Source organism: Medicago truncatula, chromosome 1 (genome assembly GCF_003473485.1).
Source record: "Medicago truncatula cultivar Jemalong A17 chromosome 1, MtrunA17r5.0-ANR, whole genome shotgun sequence".
Lineage (NCBI taxonomy): Eukaryota > Viridiplantae > Streptophyta > Magnoliopsida > Fabales > Fabaceae > Medicago > Medicago truncatula.
The window spans coordinates 16,112,013-16,139,254 of record NC_053042.1 but is presented as its reverse complement, the minus strand read 5'-3'; the positions used below and the strand labels follow the sequence as shown (position 1 = coordinate 16,139,254).

The 27,242-nt window shown below is 33.9% G+C and overlaps 4 protein-coding genes across 6 annotated transcripts; 2 read left to right on the top strand and 2 right to left on the bottom strand.

The window, feature by feature from the left end:
- Positions 1-3,174: 3,174 nt before the first annotated feature.
- LOC11429298 (NADH dehydrogenase [ubiquinone] flavoprotein 1, mitochondrial) lies at positions 3,175-8,445 on the top strand. The gene is made up of 3 exons (XM_003589913.4): positions 3,175-3,349; positions 4,803-6,279; positions 8,075-8,445. The coding sequence occupies exon 2, from the start codon at positions 4,814-4,816 to the stop codon at positions 6,263-6,265; it is 1,452 nt and encodes a 483-aa protein (XP_003589961.2). The 5' UTR covers positions 3,175-3,349; positions 4,803-4,813; the 3' UTR covers positions 6,266-6,279; positions 8,075-8,445.
- Positions 8,446-8,490: 45 nt separating this feature from the next.
- On the bottom strand, positions 8,491-14,024 carry LOC11424939 (protein NRT1/ PTR FAMILY 5.2). Of its 3 annotated transcripts, XM_024771954.2 has the most exons (5): positions 13,826-13,960; positions 10,655-10,714; positions 10,341-10,558; positions 9,671-10,236; positions 8,491-9,583 (listed from the first exon to the last, which is right to left on the bottom strand). In XM_024771954.2, coding segments are annotated over exons 2-5 (1,671 nt in total). In that variant the 5' UTR covers positions 10,656-10,714; positions 13,826-13,960; the 3' UTR covers positions 8,491-8,697. The 3 variants fall into 3 exon arrangements, with proteins under 3 accessions (XP_024627722.1, XP_003589962.2, XP_024627754.1); XM_003589914.4 differs by lacking the exon at positions 10,655-10,714 and having other exon boundaries at positions 13,826-14,024; XM_024771986.2 differs by lacking the exon at positions 10,655-10,714 and having other exon boundaries at positions 13,830-13,958.
- Positions 14,025-16,346: 2,322 nt separating this feature from the next.
- On the top strand, positions 16,347-21,133 carry LOC25483001 (uncharacterized). The gene is made up of 4 exons (XM_013611625.3): positions 16,347-16,403; positions 17,378-17,459; positions 18,182-18,766; positions 18,981-21,133. The coding sequence occupies exons 3-4, from the start codon at positions 18,182-18,184 to the stop codon at positions 20,913-20,915; spliced, it is 2,520 nt and encodes an 839-aa protein (XP_013467079.1). The 5' UTR covers positions 16,347-16,403; positions 17,378-17,459; the 3' UTR covers positions 20,916-21,133.
- Positions 21,134-21,357: 224 nt separating this feature from the next.
- LOC25483000 (protein NRT1/ PTR FAMILY 5.2) lies at positions 21,358-27,242 on the bottom strand. Its single transcript, XM_013611624.2, has 5 exons — positions 27,125-27,242; positions 24,087-24,304; positions 23,336-23,901; positions 21,870-22,698; positions 21,358-21,381 (listed from the first exon to the last, which is right to left on the bottom strand). Exons 1-5 carry the CDS (start codon positions 27,240-27,242, stop codon positions 21,358-21,360), a joined length of 1,755 nt encoding a protein of 584 aa, XP_013467078.2.

The window sequence follows — 27,242 nt, the reverse complement described above, 5'->3', positions numbered from 1 at the left end:
TTTTCTATATATCTCAAACCATGCATGACATATTTTTTATTTTATTTCATAAAAGTCTTGCATTTGAACTATTATTTTCCTTTTTCAGATGCATGATTTGTCCAAGCCACTTAACCTAGCATTTACGGTTATAATTTAATTTTTCATTTCATTGATTACTAAAAGGTTTGAGCTTTGCTTTTGAGGTATTTTTTCGATAGATGATTTGTAAGAGGTTTGTTCTTTGCATTTTAGGATTTTACTTTTCTTTCTGTTTTGTTGATTTCTAAAGACCTTTGCATTTTAAGGTGGCGTCCATGTGTGCATTGACTTTGTTAAAATTGGTCTGGAGGGCCAAAACTGCAAAAAAGTCAATACTTAGGAGGCGGTTTTGTAGTTTATTTAGTTAGGGGGCCAATATCGCAACTTCTTGAAACATAGAGTGTCGAAACTGCAATTAAGCCTAATCTTTACTACCGATCTGTAAGTCTACATGTTTTTATCGTAGTGTTATTTATATTTTATCATAATTTAATCAAAGTTAACTATATTATTGCAAATTATTTGATGTGTGATTTCAGAACTCCTGTCATCTACTATTAATGTAGGTTATAATACATATTTACATCTCATACTCTATACTAACTATGTATGTATAAATTATGCTTTTACTCATTTGTGACCATATGTACACAAATATTGTCATAGATACCTTATAATATAAACCTTCATACTCACATGACTTAAAGACTACGCCTAACATACTGATAGACTGGAGTTCTCTTCCGTTTCAACATATCACCTTAATTTGAAGTGTGAGGAGATCTGATATAAATTTTAAGATTTATCATACATAAATATTAGATTGTCTAACCATTTAGCTGCTTATATAGGCAGGGATTTGAAAGACATTGAATAAGAGTGTTAGCACATTAAGAGTCATTGAGAAGCTTCAAATCAAGGATGTTGGGCCATTGCCTAATTTGAATAATTTTGTTGGATAGTCATTCGAAAATCCTTTGTTGAAACTAGAAGTATATTTTCATTCTCTTTGTCCTTGAAGTCCTTTATTTGTTTCTACACGTGATCAGAAGAAGACAAAATTATACTCAGATCCTTTGATGGAGATAGCTATAGAAGACGACAAATCTGACGTGGAGTATGGGTCCCTCACGATCTGTTGAGTCTAGGGGTCTTTCGAGTCTGATGATCTTCATCGAGTCTAATGAGGTTGATCTTCGGCTTCTGAGAGACGTCATTTTCTTCTAATCCAAGATGTTGACTTTCGGTTGACCTTTCTTCAGATCTTCTACCATATTCTTTTAAGCTTCTCTTGTGCTTCCGACGCTTTAATATATGTTCAATCTCTTGATGGATATGTTCTATGATCCTGCACATTTGAACAAATATTAATATATCCAATTGTTCGTCAATACTTTGTTATCATCAAAACCTTAGAGGAATTGTACAAATCAATTTTGTTCCAACAATATTAAGTTCATAATTCCAAATGGAATTGGATGATCAATGGATGTTGTTTGCTACCTATGCCCTGCTTTCTTCCTTATTATTTATCAATGAAATTATCCTTTATGAAATCAGCCTATGTTGTGTTTTCTTTTCAACATTTTGAAGCTATATATGCAGCTTGAATTTGCTTACTATTTAAATTCAGGACTAATGGTACATGAAAAATCATTAAACAGAAATATATTACTATTATTATGGTGAACTGATTAATATGAAATTGTAATTTGAGCAAATTATGAATAAATGTTTCACAAGTATCTCTAAGGTATCTGTGAACATGTCTTTAGAGTGAGAAGTTTTCAAAGAACCAATTGTTATTGAGAGCTCTGAGAATTGATATTTACCATATCTTATGTAGAAATTTGCTTATATATAGATCTTATTGAGAACAAACAAATAAACTCTGTTGCATTTGACATAAAAATTAAGCTCGTTAAATAAATGCGTTCAACTTGAGCTAAATATAATTTGACTCGTCTTTGTTAATGAGATAGCTTGATATACACTTATGCTCATTGTATCTAAGTTGCTTTTATACTACTCATATTAACTTTTTTTGTGACAAAATCTTAAGTTATGATTATCTTTTTGGTTTAAAAATCGTGTCACATGAAAGCTATAAACAATATCTATAATTATTATGAATACCATTAAGGTAAATAAATTTGTTATTGCTCAAATATAACTATTTAATTATATTTAACACTTAACAATCACACACTTAAAAAACTCTCCAGTTTAACTAAAGAGTTCAAACACATCATGGTAATATCATGTATGAAACATGATACTTCAATATTTCTTCATTAAAAAAAAGAAGAGGATTACGTTGAGAAGTAACAAAATATCCTAAAGCTTTACATCATGTTTGTGCTTAGTAGCTTGTAAAAGAGATATGTTATACCATAATATAAGTGAAGTTGAAGTCCCACATTGAAACATTAACAATACCACTTGGGTTGGTCTAGTAGTATTGGCTTGGGATCTGGGAGTGTGCTCCTCCTCAAGGTCTCAGGTTCGATTCTCTTTGGTGTCAATTTGAGGGGTTAGTTTAACTTTTTCAAAAAATATTGGTCGTCCCCTATAAGGCCAAACTCGGATAGTTTTTTTTTCAAGCCCATATTTTCAATAGGTTTTTTTGGTCCGACCTGATAAGGCCCGAAGGCTCTAGACAAGTCAGGTAGCCTATTTTGACAGCTATACTCGCACTACCCTCAAAGGAACTTTCTCCCTCATCCACATCCCCACAGAAAAAACTTCTTTGTATGCGAATTCCCAAAGGCCGTCTCCGCATGGATTCACATTGAAAGATGAAATTCACACAAGTATTAACACTTATGTATAAGCTATTTTGATTGCAAAAACTAAAATAAAAGCAGTGCTAACAACACTCTTTATAACATCCACTCTCTTATCGAGTGAAATCAATATAAATTCTACCATTTTATGTGAGTCTCATTTTCAAAGTAAACAAACCACATTGATTTCATACAATAAGATAGACAATATTAAAGAGAATGTTAAAAAAGCGTTGGTCATACTCTTACTAAAATAAAGTTAAATTATTTTTCGTATAAGCTATAAATAAGCTGATTTTACAAGTCAATACAAACATACCCTTGATCAATTTTTTTGGTTGTTGCTAATTATCTCTTTCATCATTTAAATCTCCATAACCTCTTTTCATAAGTATGCAACGTGGCTAAACAAAAGCCCAAAGTTCAAACAACCCAACTCGTGTTATTTCTTTCTTTCTACCAAACAAAAAGCTAAATCGAAAAAACAAAACAAGAAGAAGAACAACAAGGTTCTCCATTTCCAACACTTCTTAGATCCGCAGGTACATCCTTCATCTTCAATTTCACATCCTCTCATTCTTTTTTCATCTTATTCTTAACCCATTTATCCTTATCTTAATTTACGCTAATTCTTTTACTTTTAAGCTTAAGCTCAAATCTATGTTATAATTTTAATTTAGTTTTCATTCAATTTTTGGTATAAACACATTCAAGCTTGCAATTCACGTGCATTTCAATCTTACCCACAATTTATTTCTTCCTAGATTTGTAGATACAGATTACCCCCAACGCTTTTTGTTCTTGTTAGGGTTTCAGTAATCTTCCCAAAATCCATTTTTTGTATTTATTTATTGATTTAGTTTACATCTGATTGAATTGGGTTGGGATTGAATGTGTGGGGCTTGATGGAGGTTGTTTTGTTGGATTTTTTGTTTAATATGGCATGTTATGAATCAAAAAGTTGTTGAGTGTTTTAAGTTTATGCTTTTGATTTTTCAATTGGGTCTCTGAACTCTGATTATGGGTAATTTGATCCATGTAGCCGACCTCATTTAGTGGGATAAGACTCTGTTGTTGTCTGAACTCTGGTTATGGGTGTGTTTGGATTGACTTATTTGAGCTTATTTACTGTCATAAAAACTTGCGAGATTGTTTCAAGAGGTTATGGAAACAGCCTATCACATGTCCATAAGCTCTTTGAGATAGCTTATGAAAACAACTTATGGTTTTGTTTTAGCTTTTGTTGTAGAAGTAGTGTATGCATAAGCACTTATACGATAAGTGTTGCTATAAACACTTAAGTAAGTTATTTATCCAATTATGGCCTATAACTAATTGGTAATTTGGAAGTTTGTCTTTTGAGGTCTGAATTTTGATTCATGTGCTTTGATTTTATTGGATAGCCGTAAAGTTAATAGTCAATTTTAATTTATTGTCCTCTTAAAAAAAATAAATTTGAACTGTAATGTTTTATTTGACTATCTTTAGCTTTGGACAATTTGGTTTGAATTGATTAACCCAAATTGTTTTTTTTTTTCTTTTTTTTTCGGTCTGAACTCTGATAACGACCAAGGGCCTAATTGGATCGACTTATTTGAGCTTATCTACTAACATAAGTTTTGTAAGACTGTTTGGGGGAAACTTATGACATTGTTCACAAGTTGTTTTTAGCTTATTTTCACAAGTTCTCCAAGATAGCTTATAAAACCAGCTTATACGAAAACAATTTAACTTTATTTTACCTTTTTACTTTAGAAATAGCTTATACATAAGCGCTTATCATAATAAGTGCTTGTGATATAAACTGTTTATCCAAACAGGGCCTAAGTGGGTAAACTTGTTTTTTGACTCACGTGCTCTGATCTTATTGTTTAGCCCAAAAGTTGATAGCCAATTTTTGTAGCATTGTTTTATTTGACTATTTTTAGCTCTGGACAATTTGGTTTGCATTGATTAACTTAAATGTTTTGTTTGGAAACTTGAAATTATTTTCAGGTTGGATAACCATGAGGGGCATTCTTTCTTTAAAGAGGGCAGTGTTGGTTCGACAACATAGCGAAAAGTTGGGTCTTGGTGTTAGATTATTTAGCACTCAGGGTGCCTCAACTGCAAGTACTCCGCAGCCTCCACCACCACCTCCACCTCCAGAGAAAACCCATTTTGGTGGACTTAAGGATGAGGACAGGATTTTTACCAACTTGTATGGGCTGCATGATCCTTTCCTGAAAGGTGCCATGAAACGTGGTGATTGGCATCGCACTAAAGATTTGGTAATTAAGGGTACTGATTGGATCGTTAATGAAATGAAGAAGTCTGGTCTCCGCGGACGTGGTGGTGCCGGTTTTCCTTCTGGCCTTAAATGGTCATTTATGCCAAAAGTATCTGATGGTCGTCCTTCTTACCTTGTTGTTAATGCTGATGAAAGTGAACCTGGCACCTGCAAAGACAGGGAAATCATGCGCCACGACCCACATAAGTTGTTAGAAGGTTGCTTAATTGCTGGAGTGGGAATGAGGGCTACTGCTGCTTACATCTACATCAGGGGTGAATATGTGAATGAACGTTTAAATCTTGAAAAGGCTAGGAAAGAGGCTTATGCAGCTGGTCTTTTGGGTAAGAATGCTTGTGGCTCAGGCTATGATTTTGATGTTCATATCCACTATGGTGCTGGAGCTTATATTTGTGGTGAGGAAACAGCTCTCTTGGAGAGCCTTGAAGGGAAACAAGGTAAACCAAGATTGAAGCCTCCTTTCCCAGCCAATGCAGGATTGTATGGTTGTCCCACCACTGTCACAAATGTGGAAACCGTAGCTGTCTCTCCAACCATTTTAAGGCGTGGGCCAGAATGGTTTGCCAGTTTTGGTAGGAAGAACAACGCTGGGACAAAGTTGTATTGTGTGTCAGGACATGTGAACAAGCCTTGCACTGTTGAGGAGGAAATGAGTATGCCACTGAAGGAATTGATTGAGAGGCACTGTGGAGGTGTTAGAGGAGGATGGGACAATTTGCTTGCTATTATTCCAGGAGGATCATCTGTTCCACTGATTCCAAAACATGTATGTGATGATGTTCTGATGGATTATGATGCGTTGAAGGCTGTTGGGTCAGGGTTGGGGACTGCAGCTGTGATTGTGATGGATAAGTCTACTGATGTTGTGGATGCCATTGCAAGGCTCTCGTACTTCTACAAGCATGAAAGCTGTGGGCAGTGCACACCATGCAGGGAGGGAACAGGATGGCTTTGGATGATCATGGAAAGAATGAAAGTTGGTAATGCCAAGCTAGAAGAAATTGATATGCTTCAGGAGGTGACTAAGCAAATTGAAGGGCACACAATCTGTGCCTTGGGTGACGCTGCTGCATGGCCAGTGCAGGGACTTATCAGGCATTTCAGGCCCGAGCTTGAGAGAAGGATTAAAGAGAATGCACAGAGGGAGTTGCTGCAGGCCACTGGTTAGAGGCCTAGACCAAGGTTGTTCACTAAATTATTTACCCTCATTTTGCTTTTAATCCCATTTACTAAAATAGCTCATAAACACATGGGTATATAGATGAAAAAATATATTTAGCTTAAATTGAAGGATCAGACATTAATATGTTAGTTGTTTAGATAGGTATGAGAGATGCCTTTGGAAAACTTAAATGTGAGAGCTTGTTACTATGGTAGTATGTTATTCCTATGAAGTGATAGCTGTTGAACGTTTATCTTTGAATTTGGGTTAGGTCTAACAGTCACATAAAGCCGGTGGGTAAGGTGAAATATGTCTCCTCCTTATAAACACCATAGCTGTTGAATGTTTATCTTAGAATTTGGGTTAGGTCTAACAGTCTCACAAAGCCGGCTGGTAAGGTGAAATATGTCTCCCCCTTATAAACACCTTTTCAAGCCATATCTCATCCAATGCAGGACTTTCAACAAAACCATCCCTCACGACCATGTCTGCGCATCTGGAGCGTGATCCGTGTGGCCCGATAACGTGTGACCTAATGAATTTATGACAGACTCTCGAGCTTAACTCAACCATACAAACCCGAGTAGTAAGGGGAGGGGTGCCTCCCACTTATAGACATTGTTTAGGCCAAATTGCAGTTAACTTGCATGATCCGTGGCCTGATAACAGGTGACCGACTGGATTTAGGACAAACTCTTGAGTTCAACTCAACCACACAAACCCAAGCAGTAATAGGAGGAATGCCTCCCACTTATAAACATTGTTTAGGCCATATCACATCTAATGTGGGACTCTCGAGTCTCAACAATTGGTTTAGTGTTGAAATCTCATTTTAAGGGTGCAGCTTGTTCCGTCAAAGAAAAGGATGTAGCTTGTTAAATTTGACTGCTTAAAGAAAGTTTGAAGGGTTTGGTTAATTTTATGGGAAGTTAGTTTTTAAAGTAGTTCCTGGGCAGTAACACATTTCTTTTGCTTAGAGGCTTGTATTTGGAATTATTTTAGAAATTCATATATGGCTGGCTGAATTGGATATTCCTTTTTCATAGCTTTGATTTGTGTAACATTCAGTTCCCATGTTGTTCATATATTTATGTTTGTGTGATATGCTTTAATAGGAATACACGTTCTAATATAAAAAGATATATTTGGGTAAAAAATTGTGTTTGGTCTGACCTATTTTTGACTTCTCTTCTTCTTAAGAAGAAGTTAGGCCAAACAGTTTTTTTTGAAAATTCTTAATTATAAAAGGAGGTTTTCTTTTATTTATAAGAACTAGATGCAAAGAACTTTTTCAGAAATTAGTCGAAAGGAGCTTTTCAAATCAAGTAGGAGACCTTTTATTATTTAGCTCAAATTCTGACCATAAAAAAGAAACCCAGAAAAATAACAATCACCAAAACTTTAGCTTTGTTTCTACAGTTCTTGTTTTAGCATTAATTATTATTAAGTAGCGTCTAACTCAAAAAAAGCTATGCCATGTGGAGCTATAGTATGTAATGATTTCTATCTTTTTCTGTGCTAGAGTTTATCGTGGGTAGTTTTATGTTTAGGTTGTTTTGTTTTTGTCACATGTCAAAACTCTAGCTATTGACCAAAAATATTAGCCTGAAAAATGCTAGGTTCATATAAATAGTTTTTCTCTCTTAATATGTTGGGATTTTTGTTATTGGAAAATCGGGTCAGATTGATCCATCTAAATGTGAAAGAAAATTTTATATTTGAATACCAATTATGCTGAAAATTTCATCTTTCCTAGGGAAGATCTGCCTGTTTGATGCCTGATTTTTCTTTTCATTTGTATTGTATTATGTGTAGGGGTTGTGACTGTACTGATGATAGCTAAAATCAAAATAAAGCAGTGCCAGTCATTTTGGAAAGATAGGTGGCTCAGGTTCCTTTGGCTTTATTGCTACTTCGTTTTACTTTTATGCCATAGCAATTATGGCTGGATAATACCAGAGAATCATCTGGGCCGGTATAAACTATGCTACCTAGACTTGTCATTTGGCACATTTTCATGTGATTTGTTAATAATATCTGTATACTGTCATTAATTTTGAGAAACATATCATGTTTATGTTTGTTATTTATCAATGAATGATGAGGGATAATGTCCACTGGATATCAATGGCTTTGATTTGGGATTAACTTCATTTGGATCGACTATTTGTTTATTTGTATGACAATGTTCAACAACCAATATTAACTTGCTTTTATGAAGTCTATTAATCTATAAGCTAAAATATATTCATTATTAGCAATAGGACATTCACTATTATCAATACATTGTTCAGATGAAGGATAATAAACTTTTACACTACAGTTGAAAATAAAAAATAATCAGAGACATGATCGTTAAGCTATATAACATTTTCAAAATTTGTTCTTAAGAATGTGGTGTTTAAAACACCCTATTGCCCTTCATATACACAACACAATTATCTTCTAATATCTGTTTTGACACTTATAGCTGTTGTCCTCTCTTTGAGCTCTGTTTCAAGCACTTTTAGAGAATCTGAAACTTCAGCTCTGTAGACATAGATTTTTGAGACAATCATGAAGAAAATGAAGTTCAGGGCATTTAGTATTGCCAAAAATGCGTAGTAGTAATCAAGATGAGAAGCATTTAGGTTGTTCAAAATCCACCCTTGGTGACTATGTTTCTTTGTGATATGTGAAACTGTTGAGAGAAGAAAAGTGCTAAGGAAACTACCAATGCCCGTAGTAGTTAAGGAATACGAACTCCCAAGGCTCTTCATGCTTTCTGGGGCTTGGTCATAGAAAAACTCAATTTTGGCACCCTCTAAGAGGGCTTCTGCTATTCCCATAAGTACAAATTGTGGAGCCAAAATGAATATGCTCAATGGAACCTGTCCTCCATTTTCAATTACTCCATGTTCTTTGGCCACAAATAGTCTATGTCTTTCAGCCAAATATGCAACTATCATTATCACTATATGGATTATGAATCCTATGCTCATTCTTTGAAGAAGAGTAATCCCTCTAGGGTTCTTAGTCAACCTCTGCATAATCTTGACAAAGAAATGTTCATAGATTATATACGTGATAATCATGGTTAAGATTGTAACTGCAATTAAACTTGATGGAGGAATATCGAAGTTGCCAATGGCTCTGTCGAGTGTAGATCCTTGCTTTACAAACAAGGTATTTATCTGAGCAATCATTGCACTAGGAATAAATGTAGCAACCCAAATAGGGATTACACTTAGGATTTGTTTGGTCTCCTCTACTTGTGTTATAGGACATATCATCCACTCGCTACTAGTTCTTGAACCAGTGTCCACACAAGCCTTATTAAGGAACCTACACATGCATTTGTAAATACAAGAATCAACATTTCCTAGTAAAACCACACATCAGAAGTATGAGAAAGTAGGCTAGAACTTGTACCTGAATGTTGGAGTGGAATCAATCTTGAACTTCCCTTTACTGGTATACTCTTCCAAACTAAGCTCATATAGTTCTTTTGGGTCTTCAGGAACAGTTACACCCCATTTCCTTATAGCTGCCACAATGACCTTAACCATTCTATTAATGGGACTCCCTGAAAGCAATTTGTGTCTATAGAAAGGTGTGCCTGCCAAGAATGTGATGATTGATATTGCAAATCCAGTTGTTTGAAGAGCATAACCAAGAGTCCAACTCACATTATCTTGTATATACACTATAACTGTGAATGCAAATAGTGACCCAAAAACAATGCAGGACATCCACCAATTGAAGAATGAGAGCTTAAGTCCCTTCTGTTTTGGGTCAAAATCATCAAACTGGTCAGCACCAATGGTGGAAATGTTAGGTTTGGTTCCACCTGTTCCCACTGCTATAATGTAGAGGGCAACATAGAACACAACTAGCTGTAGTGTGGTAGCTTCTTTACACTTTGTCACATCCATTTCATGGCACTCAGGTGGCTTTAGGCTTGGTAGAGAAACTGATAGTGTAAGTAGACACATACCCTGCCATTAACCAAAACTCATGAATTATGAACAACCCAAAAGAATCAGAGAAATACTAACAAGCAGCAAGACTTTGCACATAATAATGTAAATGAAAGGCATACCAATAAATATATAAGGGAGGCAATGACAAAAGTCCAATAGCGACCAAGGTGAGAATCAGCAACATAAGCACCTATTATGGGAGTAATAAAAACAGTTCCAACCCAATTGTTGACATTGTTGGAAGAGGTGACAGTGCCCTGGTGAAGTTTCTTTGTCAGATATAGGATCAAATTTGATGATATACCATAGTAAGCCATTCTTTCAAATGTCCCATACACTGCATGACACATGTCATGAACTCATTAGATCAAAACAATTCAATTCAATGTGTAATAAGGTTTATACATATCACAACCTTATCAGTAATACTCACTGTCTCATTAAATTTCATATTTGTGTATCCGGTCTTTAAGGAATTGATGAATTAGATTGACTTCAATGGTAAAATTCAATAAATCAGAGTATAATAATGAAAAAAATAATAAATGGTGTATTGATATTATAAAGGGATAATTATTTTGAGACAGAAAAAATGTAAATGTGACACTTTTTATGAGATAGAGAGTTTACTTCCTAACGAGTATTAACCAGATACTTTAGTCATGTGAAGTTGAAATTTTCTCTATCATTTTGTCAAGTTTGGAACAAGATCTTTGCAATTTTTTGATAAAACAAAAATGAGAACTTTACTAATTTCATAGAACTTGAAATTTTATCCATATGGTGTGTGTGTATATATAATAGTTTTCTCCATTCTATGAGTACTATAACATCTCAATCTAATTTTAGTAAACTTTGTCTTGGTCTGAACGCTTTCTAAGAACCTTTTAAAAGGCCATCCATCACACCAGTGATCCAAGTCAAACACACTTAACCATACAATTTTTACTTTCTAAGTTTGTTTGTTTTTTTAAACAATGCATCTTGTTGACATGAGTAGTATCAATCATTTCTGATAAGCCCTCCTTCAAATGTCCCTTTACCTAAAAGCATTCTAGGAGTCATATGCATGGACAACCACTTCTGTCCCTCAAGTGTGACATGCCTACCAACTTTTGATTCATTCATTTCAAAACAACATTTTATTGAAAGATTTTTTAGCGTGCTTTGTTCTTACCTGTACGTTTTTTGAGACACGTGGATGACTTTGAGTTTCGATGACTTTGATCATTTTAATGTATTTTGATGAAAAAGAATGATAGATAAATGATCAAAGTCAATTATTTTGATTAGAGAAAGAATGATTGATTAGGAGAGATATGATAAAATCAACAATGTCACAAAAACTCAAAATCATCCATATAAAACCTATAAAACACAACTATCGAATATCACAAGTTCACAACTAAATTAGAGCACAACATATACTCTTAGTAATGTGTATAAAGAGATAAAGATATTCTCTGTCGAGCACACCTATATATGAAAAAAAAATGTTTATTAAAAAAATAATAAGAGCATATCACTATCTCTTATACATACTACTAAGAGCATATGTCGTGTAAATAAAAATAAGACATTAAAGTCATTGTTGATGAGATTGTTGATTTATTTTGACGAGGATGAGCATATTGTCTATAAGAAAATAAAAATAAGACACCTCTATATGCTCTTAATTTGATGAGGAGGAGTATATGTCAGTTTTCTATGTCTAAATGTTATTGCTTTTGAAAAAAAGGATAGTCATAGTGAAATTACGATGTCTAAGATTGAGAGGATAAAAGTGGCTCTTGGCAGGCTTTTAAGCGAATAGGTCCATGGATGAATTGAACTCAAAATATAAAGAATTTTGCTCTCCTCCCAACACAAAACAGTCGCGCCCTGCAACCATGGCTAAAATACTCTTGCGTTAGTTAATTAACATGGCGTGACTTAAGTGACGCTGAAAAATCACGTTCTAAACACCAGCGTGAGTTAACTCAGGCTGAGTTTGTTTTCACATATTCAAAAGAGCAATACTTATCCATGAATAAAAGATAGATTCAACAAACTAAAAATTTTGTCATTCTTTAATACGTGTTGCAGCCTTGTTTTGTTTTAGTTTTAATGGTTGAGAAGTGACACGGATTGGGAATGGTTTGGTTTGTTGGGTATTGAATTGAATGAGACAGTGATGATGTATGGATGGTTCTAGCAAGGCATTTCTATCATGTTTATGCATCAAAAGAGCATGCTTTTGAAATTTAAAAACTAGCGTGAATTAACCCGCGCTGGAGTAAATTTGAAAAGGCTGCAGGGCGTGAGTGTTTTGTGCAGGGGGAAAAGCAAAATTTAAATCTAAATGATAGGGATCTTAAGATTGCGTGTGTGAATTGCCTATAAAAATTGATGATATTACCTATGACAATAATATGCATCTTATCTTGGGAGCATAAAACAAAAAAACTTCATAATTAAGTGTGTTTTACTTAAGAGTTACTAATGCGATGAGAGCGTTTTGAAAAACGTGTAAATAAGAACAAAGCATGCTAAAAGAACTCTTTCAACATGTGATGAGCCTTTTGCCAAGTGTCTCGAAAAACGTGTAGTAAAGATAAACTTATTTTAGGTATTTGATATCAGGGATTAAGTTGAAGAGATGATAGCTCTAAGAAGGTTTAAAAGATGATTAAGCCTGACCAAAAATAACGCAATGGTTTACTTTTAAGCCTATCAAAGTCATCAAAATTACTCAAATACTAAATAACACAATGATTACTTATTTTTTGGTCAAGTAGGCCTAGTGGCTAGAGCTCACACAATTTAATTGTGTAGAAGTTGAGTGTCTGGGGTTCGAACTCCGGCTCCTGCATATAATATGCAATATCCCTACCAATTGAGTTAAGCTCACGGGAATAATAATTGTATTTATTTATTATATGGATTAAGTATAACTCAGTGGGAGTTCAAAATTCAAATCCCACATTTATTCACGAAATTCTAGTCAATAAGATACGTGATAGAAAAAATATTTACAATGTTCTTGTTCGAGTATGGGCCGACCCCAACAACACATATCTCAAAGGGCCTCTCGCGCAAGGAGCTATTGGGGGCCGTGGTACATACAACACATGAGGCCAAGAGTGAACGGCTAACCTGGTCCGTGACACTAATCTCTCACGGGACCAAACACTCATAAGTGTCTCTCAAGGACAACGATTTTCCTTCATGAACTACTGCCCGAGTAAAGTTACTAGGATCAAAACCTTTAAACCTACTCTAGAAATACTAGCTCATAGATATTGGGTCATGTACGCTCACTTTACTCACATATACCTATCATTCCACGCCACTTATAATGACTTGACCGTCGGAGTGTGTGTATATACACCACCCCCATTCGTCCGGATAAGAAGACATCCGTCAACAGAGGTGCCGTACTCAGGTACGACATGATTAGTTCTACAATTTTGTGAAAATATTTGAGAATTCTCCCGGACCCATTCCGAATTAAGTTATATATATGGTCATAAAAACATCCATAATTTTTCTTATAAAAAAATCCTTAATATACAAGTGATGTAATTTTAAAAGTGTGTATAAAAGAGAGAGAGCTAGAGGCTACCAACAAGGAAGGAGCAAGCTTTCCAGCCACCTGTTTTTGATCTGAGAACAGGTTTTCCTTTAAGATCAACAGTTCCATCTTGTGTGTACTCAATATTCTCTTCCATTGGCATATTAATTTTTTAGAGGATCACCAAACAAACCAATTATTACTTTTTTTTCCCATCAATAAAACTATATATGGTAATAATATTTATACGACGGTTTCATGTTCCAGAGGCCAAATGACAATCTTGAATCTAATAATTAACATCAATAAAATTTGGTCAGTAAGAAAATATCAATAAAATTTGGTATTTGGCTTATCATTGTATCGAGGGGCTTATTAAAAGGATTAAATGGAAAAAATCTATATATGTCATGAGGAATTTTTACAAGCTATAATATAAAAATATTTAGTGTGGTTAACTAAGAAATATAAATACATTTTAGAGAGTAATGATAGCTATTTCAATAACATCCACGTGCTCTTGACAAAGTATAATAATCATTTCATTCCAAAATACATGTCGCATTTTTACAATATGTACAGTGTATTATTCACATATCTTTCTTTGACTCTATCTTTTCACTTATATGTAAAAACAAATGTTAGCATGTAAAATGTTGTTCGATTGTCCCGTGAGCATAACTCAGTTGGTAGGACAATGCATTATTATATGTAGGGGTCGGGGTTCGAACCCCGGACACCCCACTTATTCACCTTATAAGGTGAATTCTAGCCACTAAGCTACCTGACCAAAAGAAAAAAAAATGTTGTTGACCAAAAGAAAAAAAAATGTTGTTCGATTTATCTCGATTAATATTTTTATAATTTTTTACTATGGTATTTAAAGATATCAACGACCATAGTTGTGTATTGACATGTGTGAAGTGATTGACTGCGACATGTATTTTAAAACAGAGAGTAAGTATTTTTTCCCCAATGAGTAATATCATTAGGGGTGAGTATTAATTGGACCGAGTAAGATTTTGCAAGAGTTTTATTTATATTCTTAAATCTGACATTTTTTCTGCTAAGTAAGTTAGTTCGTTAATGATGATAATTAGTTAGTTTGTTATTTTGATTTGCTAGCCAAGTAATCAATGTTAGTTATATTTGTTGATTTACTTGCCAATCAAGTAAGGTGTTAGCTAGTTAGTTGTATTGAGTTTGTTAAAGTTAAGGGGCATTTGTTATAAGTCATATTTAGAGATTTCTGTGAATATAATAACATGAAAGATATATTTCTATAAAGGTGTTTGTTAATGGTTTAAAAAATTATTCCCAGGAATGTGGAGGTTGCAATGGTAGATTCCAATATTTGTTTCAAAGTTAAAAAATTAACTCACAAGAATAAAAAATTCTTAGGAAAATAATAAACTTCCACTTACCCATGATTTTATTCGCAATATATCCAAAGGTTACAACTACGATCGTTGGTGCGCCCAAATGAAGGTGATATTGTGATTTCAAGATGTGCTTGAAATTGTGAATGATGTTGTTCCAGGGTTTGCAAAAAATGAAATCATTGTGTTGATCCAACATTGAGGAGGTAACAACTTTGGGATACTCTTGAGAAAGTGTATATTGGTGATGACAAGCTTTATGTTGCCAATATGATATGCTTGAAATGTCAAAACAAGAATCAAATGAAATCTTGTGGAGCAACTATCACTGAGGTGATAAAGATAGAGAAGGTTTTCAGAACAAATTTGGAGGATCTTTGGAAGCAGGTGAATTGAGAGTCAAGCAAAGAAGCTCAGAGGAAGTGACCAAGCAAGTAAATCAAGCAAAAGGGCACAAGAAAGTGAATGGTGATGAAGGGAGGTAAACTAATGGCAAAGAAAAATGGAGGAAAAATAAGGATGTTGAGAAAGGGAAATGATGAAGAATCCATAAGAAAGGGAAAAAAAAAAAAAAATCAAACCCACAAGATTTTGAGAAAATATACACTAACCTCTTGTGCTGTTGTATGAAACATCTAAAATTCAAAGGATTTGACCACATTTAGTTGAAATTTGACCCAAGGAGCGAATTTTTTTTTTTTGAATGGTTTTAGGTTAAATTTAAAAAATGGGAAACAATGAAAAGTGGCTAAGTAGTGTATGCGTGCGTGTGTGTATATATATTGATACGATTCAGATTATATAATCTGAAACATATTCTTAAGTTTCAAATTATAGAATTTAAACTAGTATAAAATGACAAAACCAAAGAACATGTGAGAAGCATGGTGTGATAAGAAATTTTTGTTTAACCAATGAAAATTGACTTAGTTGGTAAGAAGTTGACCGATTACGTTAAACTCTTGTTGTCAATATGAATGATTTGTAAGTACATTATAAACGATCGCTGAACTTTGAGATCCGCCCTAACTTGTGAGTCTGGAAATTCAACTCACCAAAATCTTTCATTATAAAAAAAAAGTAAAGAAGAAACTCTTGTTTCAATTTGGGTCTAACCCACAGCACACGGACTTGGTTATAAAAAAGTAAGCAAATAAAATAAGTAGAAGTATTGTGTTGCTTTCTTCATATTGGTTTTGCAAGACATCGTCGTCGTTTCATTCATTCTTGTCATCATAAAACAATACCAGGTTCTCTTTCTTTCCCTTTTTCTTTCTCCATCTACGTTCAAATATTCATCCATTTATTTATTGTCTTGTTTATTTATTTATTTATTTTTGTTACTACTATGCACCCTTTGAAAACAAAACCTTAGAGCATTCAACAACACTAATATTCATTCATTCACGTTTCTCTCTTATCAACAAATCCTTAATATCTTTAACTTGCATGCTTCTGTTATCCTAATCCTATGCGTGTCATAATAACATATAAGTATATATGATGGGTGGTGAGTAATACCGTATATTACTTTTATTCCTAGTTACATAATAACTCATGTTTGAAGTATGCATCTTGATTATGTTATCTAATCTACATGATTTGAGTTAGTTATCTAATCATGGCTTAACAATAAATGTGTTATAAGATCAAGAGATGGAGAAATTTGGAATGGAGAACAATTTTGAAGGTTGTTGTTGGGCCATTTTGAGTGTGAACCTTTAGCTACAGCGATTCGACACTTAATCAATTTTTCTTCTTATCTTGGAACCCTAATTGCATTTCAGATGCACAATCTTCTGATTTGAAACTAACCAATTCAATCATTCACTCACAAAATGTGTTCTACAAAGAGTTCAAAGGGTTATGCCTAGCAATGTTGTATTTAAGACGATTTTGGTTTTGTCATTCAAAATGGATTAGCACACATTTTGTTGCCCGCTTGCCTTCCATTTCTGTATAAATTATAATTTGCTAATTAAATACACTTTCTCTTGTTGTAAGTGCATTCATTCAGAATTCAAGATTCTAGATTATCCCGTATTTTGCTGTTTGTTGCAAGGTTTTGGAATAATTTTGTCTCTGCAATCATTCACATATTTTCTTCAGTTATAGACGAGGTGCAAAAATTAATGCAACGAACATTGTAATCTTGTCGTCTATCACACTTTCTCAACATATACCTAACACTTACTGAGTTTGATGTGAATTGTGATCTATGCAGGAACAATTAACAAACGAGGTAAAGCAAAACCAGCACTACTGTGGTAAAAGCTGAGGTGATCCTATTGAAACATTTGGTAAAGGTAATTCACTTCAATATGGATCACATGTTTATGGCTATGTTTATGATTCACATGTTTCGTAATGGTATCCTCAATTTTTCGCTAGGGCTATTTAGCAGTCCATGTAAAGTTATGAAAAACAAGCAGTTTCTTTATACTAATTTGAATACAAAACCTTGCAATACAGACTTTTGAACATTTCAGCAATTGAATGCTCTGAGATACAAGTAAAACTTAATCATTCATGTTTTAATAATCTTGAGATACAAAGAGGTTTTCCAGTGATCAAACCAGATCTACAATACATATGATCGTCTCTTAAATTTCACTCACAGACCAAAACAAAATTATCACCTGTACAATATCAGTCAACAACAGGAAAACCACAGAATCTAACTTTCTATTGATTAATGATTACAACAGTACATATGAACTATAAACAGATTATTGACTACACTTTACATAAAGTGAAAAAGGTAATAATAAAGTAATACTGTACTTTAGCTTGGTTTCAGGGAAAAATGATGTCAGTGGTCATCATTGTTTATCTTGATCTCTATATGCTGGTGACATATAGGGAATTTATTTGATTGAAGCCGCAAAGCTTTTGCACACTCACTTCCATGATTAGATAACATTTATTTCTTAGTAACAACTCATTTTCTTTATAACATTTATTTATTCTTAAGGCATGATTTGAGTTTATAGTTATCAGATTTTGTTTCCATACATATTTTTGGCAGATGTCGTCGTTTGAGGAGAATGATGATGATAATTTCATGGAGCACGTTTCTCACGAAGGTCTTGATTTGAGTCCTAGAATAGGTCATGCGTACCAGGCAGAAATTCCTTCCGTGCTTAAGAAATCGGAGCAGCTTTCGCTTAGAATGAATCCTACTGATTCAGAATCTGTGCATGATAAATCACTTTCCTTTGCAATTGGTTTGCCCATCCCAGTCACATGGATACCTAATGAAGAATGTGGATATCGTGGAGACATCAATTCATGTCAATTGGCCCCTGGCCGATTGAGTAGCTCCTGGAGTGACGCGGATACAAAAAGTTTTCTACTTGGTTTGTTTATTTTTGGGAAGAATTTTATGCAGATAAAAAGATTCTTAGATAACAAACGGATGGGGGAAATACTCTCATTTTACTATGGAAAGTTTTACAAAACTGATGGATATCGTAGATGGTCAGAGTGCAGGAAAAAAAAGGGGGGGAAACGTATGATAGGACAGAAACTTTTTAGTGGACCGAGGCAACATGAACTTTTGTCTCGCTTGATTACTCATGTATCTGAAGAATCGCAAGATACTCTGTCACAGGTATTCAACTGTTACATCTCATGTGTAGTCCTTCATTTAATGTTACGAAGTCAAAGCTTCACTAGTTTTTGAAGCATCTTATTGTGATGTACCATGATTATTTGAACCTCTATGCCCACACCAGTACCTTTTTTTTCATTACATTACACCAGCTATATATATATATATACATATAATTTTCTCCAGTCCTCACTTTGCATATATTTATACTCAGGTTTCTAAGTCATATGTGGAGGGAAGAACTTCTCTAGAAGAATACATATCTTCTTTGAAGTCTATTGTTGGAGTTGGTGTTCTTGTGGAAGCAGTAGGTATTGGTAAGGAGAAGGGAGACCTTACTAGGCTTGGTGTCGAGCCTGTGAAGAACAGTCGTAAGGCGTTTTTAGCACCAACTTGCAAAGCTTTGTCTTCTCTTGGACTTAGTGATATAATACAATCTTTGACTGGAGGGTTTCGGCTGAGCAAAACCAAATGTAATGATCTCTTCTGGGAAGCTGTTTGGCCTCGCTTACTGGCAAGAGGTTGGCACTCTGAGCAACCAAAGAATCGAGGCTATATTACCTCCAAAGATTATTTGGTTTTTCTTATTCCTGGTGTTGAGAAGTTTTCGAGGAGGAAACTTGTAAAAGGTCATCATTACTTTGATTCTGTTAGTGATGTCTTGAGCAAAGTAGCAGCTGAACCGAATATTCTCGTGCTCGAGGAAGAAGCTGAAGTTGGTAGCTGTAATGAGGAAGGGCCAGAAAAGGGATCAAATGAAGATGATGTATCTGATGATCATCGCCAATGTTACCTCAAGCCCCGATCTTCTACTTACAATAATGATCGTATAAAGTTCATGGTTATTGATACCAGTTTGGTACGTGGCGGAAATCCATCTGATCTAAGGGAGTTGAAATCTATGCCTGTTAATTCAGTGAGTAAAGTTGATGTAGATGCTGCTGGTAAAAAATATAAAGGGCGAAAATATACGAGGAAAGTAAACCATAGCACGGATATGTCTAAAATCCCTGAACAGAATGCAACAACATTGACAGTTATTGATACCAATCGACCTTCTGATGGAAAAGTATTGAAGCTTAAAGTGAAACAACTGAAAAGTCCCCCAGTTGAATTAGAAGATGCTCCCACGACGACTACTGGTCTTCGGAGAGAAAGTAAGGGTGGCTCTTCAACTTATGATTCAGCAAAGATGGTGGAACCTAAAAGGCTGATTTGCGGCAAAAAGAAAATCAATAAAACCGACAGTCACAGAGGTGTATCTAACAGCGGTGCTATTAGTAAAATACAAGCAAATGATAATGATGCAAATAAGATGGTTGAAAACCAAACAAATCAACACGCCTGTGAGTTTGATGATAATCGACTGAAGAGGATCATAAAGCATCAGTTCAATCGGAGAGTAAGATCAGGTGACTCTAATAATACAGTTGTTCCTATTAAAAGGAGAAGATTGACTGCTTGTGCCAAGGAAGAGAAAAGCCGCATTGTTGAGAATTCTTCAGGAGGTTTGGGATCAGATAATCTTGGATTTTCTCCGTCTTCTAGGTTCCGAGTTGCCAACCCAATCGTCTGTGATCCAATTAGTCATCAGCAGAGTCAAAGTTCACCTGCTTCTTCTGAAGACAGAAGCTTGGAAGAGGATGATAATGTAAAAAGAATTCACAACGACAGTAATCAATGCGTGAGGGTTTCTAGTGCTAAAGATGCGAAATGTGAATCTTTCAGTTTCAACGTACCTCAGGTTCTGTCGAATTCTGAAAATTGCAAAATCATGGCAACGGTGGAGGAAGGCGAGCAACGCCTAAAGGAAAAAGATCCATGTCTAACAGCTGCCACTCAGGAAGTAGTTGAGTTGCCTCTGAGAACCGATGTTGGTTATTTGGAAAAACAGCCTGATATAAATCCTAGGCGACAAAGCACTAGAAACAGACCGTTGACAGTTAGAGCATTAGAATGTATAGCAAATGAATACCTGCACGTACAAAAGAGACAAAAAAAGAAAGACATCCAGACACATGAAGATCCTTTCAATCCTTGCTGCAGTGCTCAAACAAAAGGCAAATCAATTCATCATTGTTCAGATCATGGTAATTCAGTTTTAGCACAAGAAGAAAAACATTTGATTGGAGATCGTAGTGTTAGCTAAATGTTTTCAAGCTACTTGGTTAAGTTAAAGAGTAGAGGTCAATAGTGGTAATTTTTTAAGTTACCTGCCTATCTGTCATCATGGAGTTTCTGACTTTTGTAATCAAATTGGTTTTGAATGTATTAATGCTTCTCTTGCCTTACTTGCAAATTGAGTTCTAAGGCTGCCAAATGACTAGACATACTGTACAAAAAAATTTGGTTTATTTTGATTTCCAAAATTTCCTTTTCTCTGGTTATGTTTTATTTTATGAGTGTTGGAAGTTTTGTTATGTGTTGGTTTTCCGTTCATTTATACAACATAGGTTGAGTTATATTTTGACGGGTACCAAAATATCTATCTTTTGTTAAATGGATATTGAACATTACACCGGGAGTGTGCTTAAATAGCGTAGCATATGATATAGAAGAGATCCATGATGGATGGAACCATTGCAACTTTTTCATGGTAAAATATGGTTTGATATCTTATAGCTTTTGACGAATTAATTTGTAGAATCGTTGTAACTCAACATTATAGGGTAAGTCTCCTTATCACGTTCTTTGTTTGAAATTGCTTCTACTCCATCTTAGGGTTAGAAAAGAACCGGAAAAAATTCACATCAAATAACCAAAGTATCATTCGGGACATTGAAGAGATACTAATTTCCATACATTCTTACTATGTTTAAACTTGAGTAGATCACAATGAATATCTTTCAAATAGTAAGGTCTACTAAAATCATTAACAAGAGTAATAAAATACCTATGACCAGAGGGAGTCAATTTATACATATTGATACAAGATGCATATAGAGAATCTTGAAATGGTTTTTATCAACATATGATTCCTAAAAATATAACTTGTATTTTCTTTATATTTGACTCCTTTGTAAAACTTCAGCTTGCTCCACCACTGCTTAAAACTGTAGTATATACTCTTCTTGTTTCTGATTTCCAATCAATTGAAATTTGCTTTCTTCTCTGTTAGTTTTGCTTCAAGAACTTTTAGAGAATTTGAAATGTCAGCTCTATGCACATAGAACTTTGAAACAACCACAAAGAAGACAAAGTTTATGACATTTAGTATAGCCAAAAATGCATAGTAGTAATCAAGATGAGAAGCATTCAAGTTATTCAAAATCCACCCTCGGCGACCGTGTTTCTCAGTGACATGTGAAACTGCTGAGAGAAGAAAAGTGCTGAGAAAACTACCAATTCCAGTAGTAGTTAATGAGTATGATGTTCCAAGGCTCTTCATGCTTTCTGGTGCTTGATCATAGAAAAACTCCATTTTTGCACCCTCTAAAAGTGCTTCAGCCACTCCCATAAGTATAAATTGTGGAAGCAAAATGAATATGCTTAATGGAACTTCATGTTTTTTGACCACACTAAGTCTTTGTCTTTCAATCATGAATGCAACTATCATTATCACTATGTGGATTATGAACCCTATGCTCATTCTTTGAAGGAGTGTAATCCCTCTAGGATTCTTAGTCAACTTTTGCATAATCTTGACAATGAAACTTTCATAGAGTATGTAAGTGATAATCATGGTCAAAATTGTAAATGCAGCTAAACTTGATGGTGGAATATGGAAGTTGCCAATGGATCTGTTAAGAGTAGTTCCTTGTTTTACAAAAAGGGTATTTATTTGAGCTATCATTGCACTTGGAATAAATGTTGCAACCCAAATAGGGACTAAGCTAAGGATTTGTTTGGTTTCTTCCACTTGTGTTACTGTGCATAACATCCACTCATCACTTGCACTTGAACCAGTGTCCACACATGCCTTGTTAAGGAATCTGCATATGCATTCTAAACACAAGAATCAATATTTCATAGTAAGAAGAGTGACAACAACACTTACTCTTACACTCTCTAATATGTGAACATTGACATTAAAACGACTAGTACTTGAACCAATGTCCACACATGCCTCGTTGCGACACATTTTGGACATCGGACTCTAACACTCTGGATCAAATTCGTGTAGGTCCAATTATTTTTGAAATCGTTCTCACATAATGAGATGAGACCTACATAAATTTTACACAGTAAGAGAGATAGTGTGTTTCTAACCTATGAAGCACGGACACTCTTCGGATTAGGCGTGTCCCAGTGTCAGACACACGTCGGCATCTGACACCGACAAGACACTGACACATATGATGACACTGACATGCGTCGGCGTGTCAGTGTCTGTGTCATTTCCAATGTCTGGTATCAGTGTCTGTATTCATGCTTCATAGTTTCTAACACTATATGTGAAATTCATGTAAGTCCCACTACTTTGGAAATCATTCTCACATAATGTGATGAGGCCTACACAAACTTCTCACATTAAAAGAGATGGTTGAAAAGAGTGTTCATGAGTAGGTGTTGCTAGCAGTAAAATCATACCATATTACAAGTGATGAGAAAGTATGCTAGAATTTATACCTGAATGTTTGAGTGAGATCAATCTTGAATTTGCCTTTCTTTGTATACTCTTTCAAACTAAGCTCATATAATTCTTTAGGGTCATTAGGAACAACTATATCAAATTTTCTTATAGCTGCCACAAATACCTTAGCCATGCTAATGAAAGGACTCCCTTTAATCAATTTGTGTCTATAAAATGGTGTTCCTGCCAAGAATGTGATGATTGATATTGCAAGGCCAATTGTTGGAAGAGCATAACCAAGAGTCCAACTCACATTATCTTGTACATACACTAGAATTGTAAATGCAAATAGTGACCCCATGACAATGTAGGACATCCACCAATTGAAGAATGAGAGCTTAAGTGCTTTTTCTTTAGGGTCAAAATCATCAAATTGGTCAGCACCAATGGTGGAAATGTTGGGTTTGGTTCCACCTGTTCCCACTGCTAAAATGTAGAGTGCAGTATAGAACACAACTAGTGTTTGTGTGGAAGCTTCCTTGCATTTTGTAACATCCATTTCATGGCATTTAGGTGGCTTTAGGCTTGGAAGGGAAACTGATAGTGTAAGCAGACACATACCCTGCCAATCACCAAAAGTAACGAATTAGCATAATACCACCGGTAAACACAAATCAAGAGTTTTGTCTCTGCACTCCTAACATATTGGTTAATGACATCGAAAATCATACTTAATTGTACTCGGTAGATGATTAATGAATTATAACACATTGTTGTATTCATTAACCATGTAATGAAATGACGTACCGATAAATAGATAAGCGCGGAAATGACAAAAGTCCAATAGCGGCCAAGATGAGCATCAGCAATGTAAGCACCTAATATTGGAGTCATAAAAATGGTGCCAATCCAATTGGTGACATTGTTAGAAGAGGTGACAGTGCCTTGGTGAAGCTTCTTTGTCAAATAGACAAACAAATTTGATGATATTCCATAGTAAGCCATTCTTTCAAATATGCCATACACTGCATGAGACATGTCATGAATTTATTCAACCAAAACAATTATCAATTCAATGGGAAATGGCAATAAGGTTTGAACATATGAGAAGCTTATTACCAATATATGATAGTGAATTATCGGAAAAAAAAACAATATATGATAGTGCATATTTAAAGATGAATGTGATCATATATGATTTGGGAAATAAGGTTTACGTGCATCAAGGGCTCGATGTCAAATCATTTTTGACATTTCACTTCTATATAGCATGTTTCTCTAAGAATATTCGGAGAGGTTTTGATATTATTTGGCTTGAGTAGTGTTTGGATTATTTAGAAAGAAAGAAACAAACGAATTTTTCAACACAGAGATGAGTGCATGTAAACCTTAAGTGATAAAATTAAGCTTCAGGTGTTTTGGTGGTTGAAAGCGAACATACCCAACCTTCGTTTTCAATTATCACAACCGGTGGACTCAGGGCTTCGAACCCCTGACCTTGTATATATTATGCATTGTCCTTACCAACTGAGATAAGGTCACAAAGACTTTATTGCTCATAACTATTATAGTTATTTGACTCTTGAATCCCGTTTATAATACATCTTATGCACATCTTGTGTTGGAAGAACCTGTCTGCAGTGGTTATTTGTATATTCCCTTTTTTTTCTTTCAAAAAAATATGAGTTGATCATCTAAATCAATTAGTTTGAAGATAGGAAAGCGATGTAAATCGATGAAAGATATAAGGAGATATATAAGGACCTATATCTTTTATCCGTCTGCATCGTTTTCCTATCTCTTTGTCTTTCTTTACCCTTTATCTCATTCCTTTTACTTATTTCTTTTTAGGTGTTTACATCTCTCGTCTCTTTTTAACGGTACTCTAAATCAATCTCATCCCTCTACATTTGTCCTTTCTTCTCTCTTCTCTCCCTCAAGAAAAGATAGTCATGTTTCCTACTACCTCCGTCCATAATTATAGGGTTCTTTTGAAAAAATAACGGGAATTAAGATAGTGGATATTTGTATTAAATATGTTTGTAATTACTATTGTTTTTAAAAATTTATCCTTTAAGAGAGAGAGTTGGTTTATGTTTTCAACATATTATTTATTACTGACTGAAGAAAAAAATGTATAATAAATATGAGCATGTATGTAAAAAAATAATTAATGTAGTTGGAAATAGCAAAAGAGTCTTATAAAAAGGGACAATTTTTTTTTTTAAAGGATCTTATAATCAGGGACGGAGGTAGTATTATTTGCTGCTGACCATGTTCTTTCTTTTGAAGAATCGCTGCAAAGACAACATCAAATTCTAAAAACAATAATCTTTTAACTTTTTGAAAATCATTTTGTCGGGAAAAAAAAACTTTTTGAAAATCATTAATACATTTCTCAAAAAGAATGTGAACAGTGGGATTAATATATTTGGTAAAAAACAGCACTAATTTATTTGGTCAAAAAATAGCATAAAAGTTAATGTCCATACTACCTATTTAAATAATATAAACTAGATTTAATTTTATTACAAGTCTTTTAAAAATGTTTTGTGTCTTTTGAAAGTGAATTATAGATTTATCAAAAGGAAAGTGAATAATAGCATCGTTTTATAAAAACTAATGCCAATATGACTAATTTAAATAATTAATTTCATATATAATTTTATTAAAAGTCATTTACTAATGTTTTAGCGATAATGATATAATATAAACATGATGATGTTTTATCTTATCTTATCCAATGTTTGTTCATGTGTATCTGATGATAAATTAGAATATACCATATAATGTTCTATTACATATTTTACGAAATCAAATAATTATAGATATATTATATGTAAATGAAAAAATTACAATGTGTGACAATTATATTTAATTTGCAAAAAGATTAAATTAAAATTATAATATATAATTTTTTTTTAAATATTATAGTTCATAGATTATTTTCAATAATATTTAATAGTTTTTTTTTCAAAAAAAAGTTTTTTAGATTTTCTAAAATGTCAAAGTTACCATTATGGTGATTTTTTTAATTTTGTTATTGGCCTAGTGACCAACAATATTCACTTTGGTGAGGGAAAATGTGGTGACTTAGATTCAAACTCATGATTGAACATAAAATGTTCACACAATTAAATCATTATATTATATATTCTATAAGATACATGATAAAAAAGACTAATATTTTATATTAATTCATTTAAAATATATTACATTTTATTAGATATTAAATTTTATATTTTATATTATATATTCTATAAGAGTAAATGGTGAATTTTTTTTATTCTATCACATTAGTTTAAGTAAAGAGACATGATAGATAAAGTGACATGATTGAGACATGTCTCATTTACCTCAACCATCAAATGTATCCTTAAGATTTTTACATAAAAATTAAAAAATCTTACCACTAAGGTATTCATATCTTCCTTCAAAAAAAAAAAAAAAAGTATTCATATCTATCTATTAAAAAATTGATGTATATTTTTATCACGACCATGAAGTCTCTTATTTTTCATTGTAAAGATTATAAATACTCCATTACAAACAATTTCGTAAAACCCCATCTTAATTATATCAAGGTGTAATAATTCTTTTTTGTAAAGGTAGATTAGATTGTATTTCTTAACTCTCATCTTAATTACGAGGATTGATTTTGCCATACAAAAAAGCTAACGGCGCAACTTATTGCCCGCTTGACTTCTATTCATATATATATAAATGAATATGAGAATATTAATGGAAAAAAAAAAAATCAAAGTTTTGCAATGAAGAAAATATATTTGACAAGACATAATGAAAATCATGATCATAAAATTTTGTGTGAGAGGGAGATGGTATACCAACAAGGAATGAGCAAGCTTTCCAACGACCTGTCTTGGATCTTAGAACAGGTTTTCCATTAAGATCAATAGTCCCATCTTGTGTGTACTCAATTGTGATGCCTTCGTCCATTGGCAT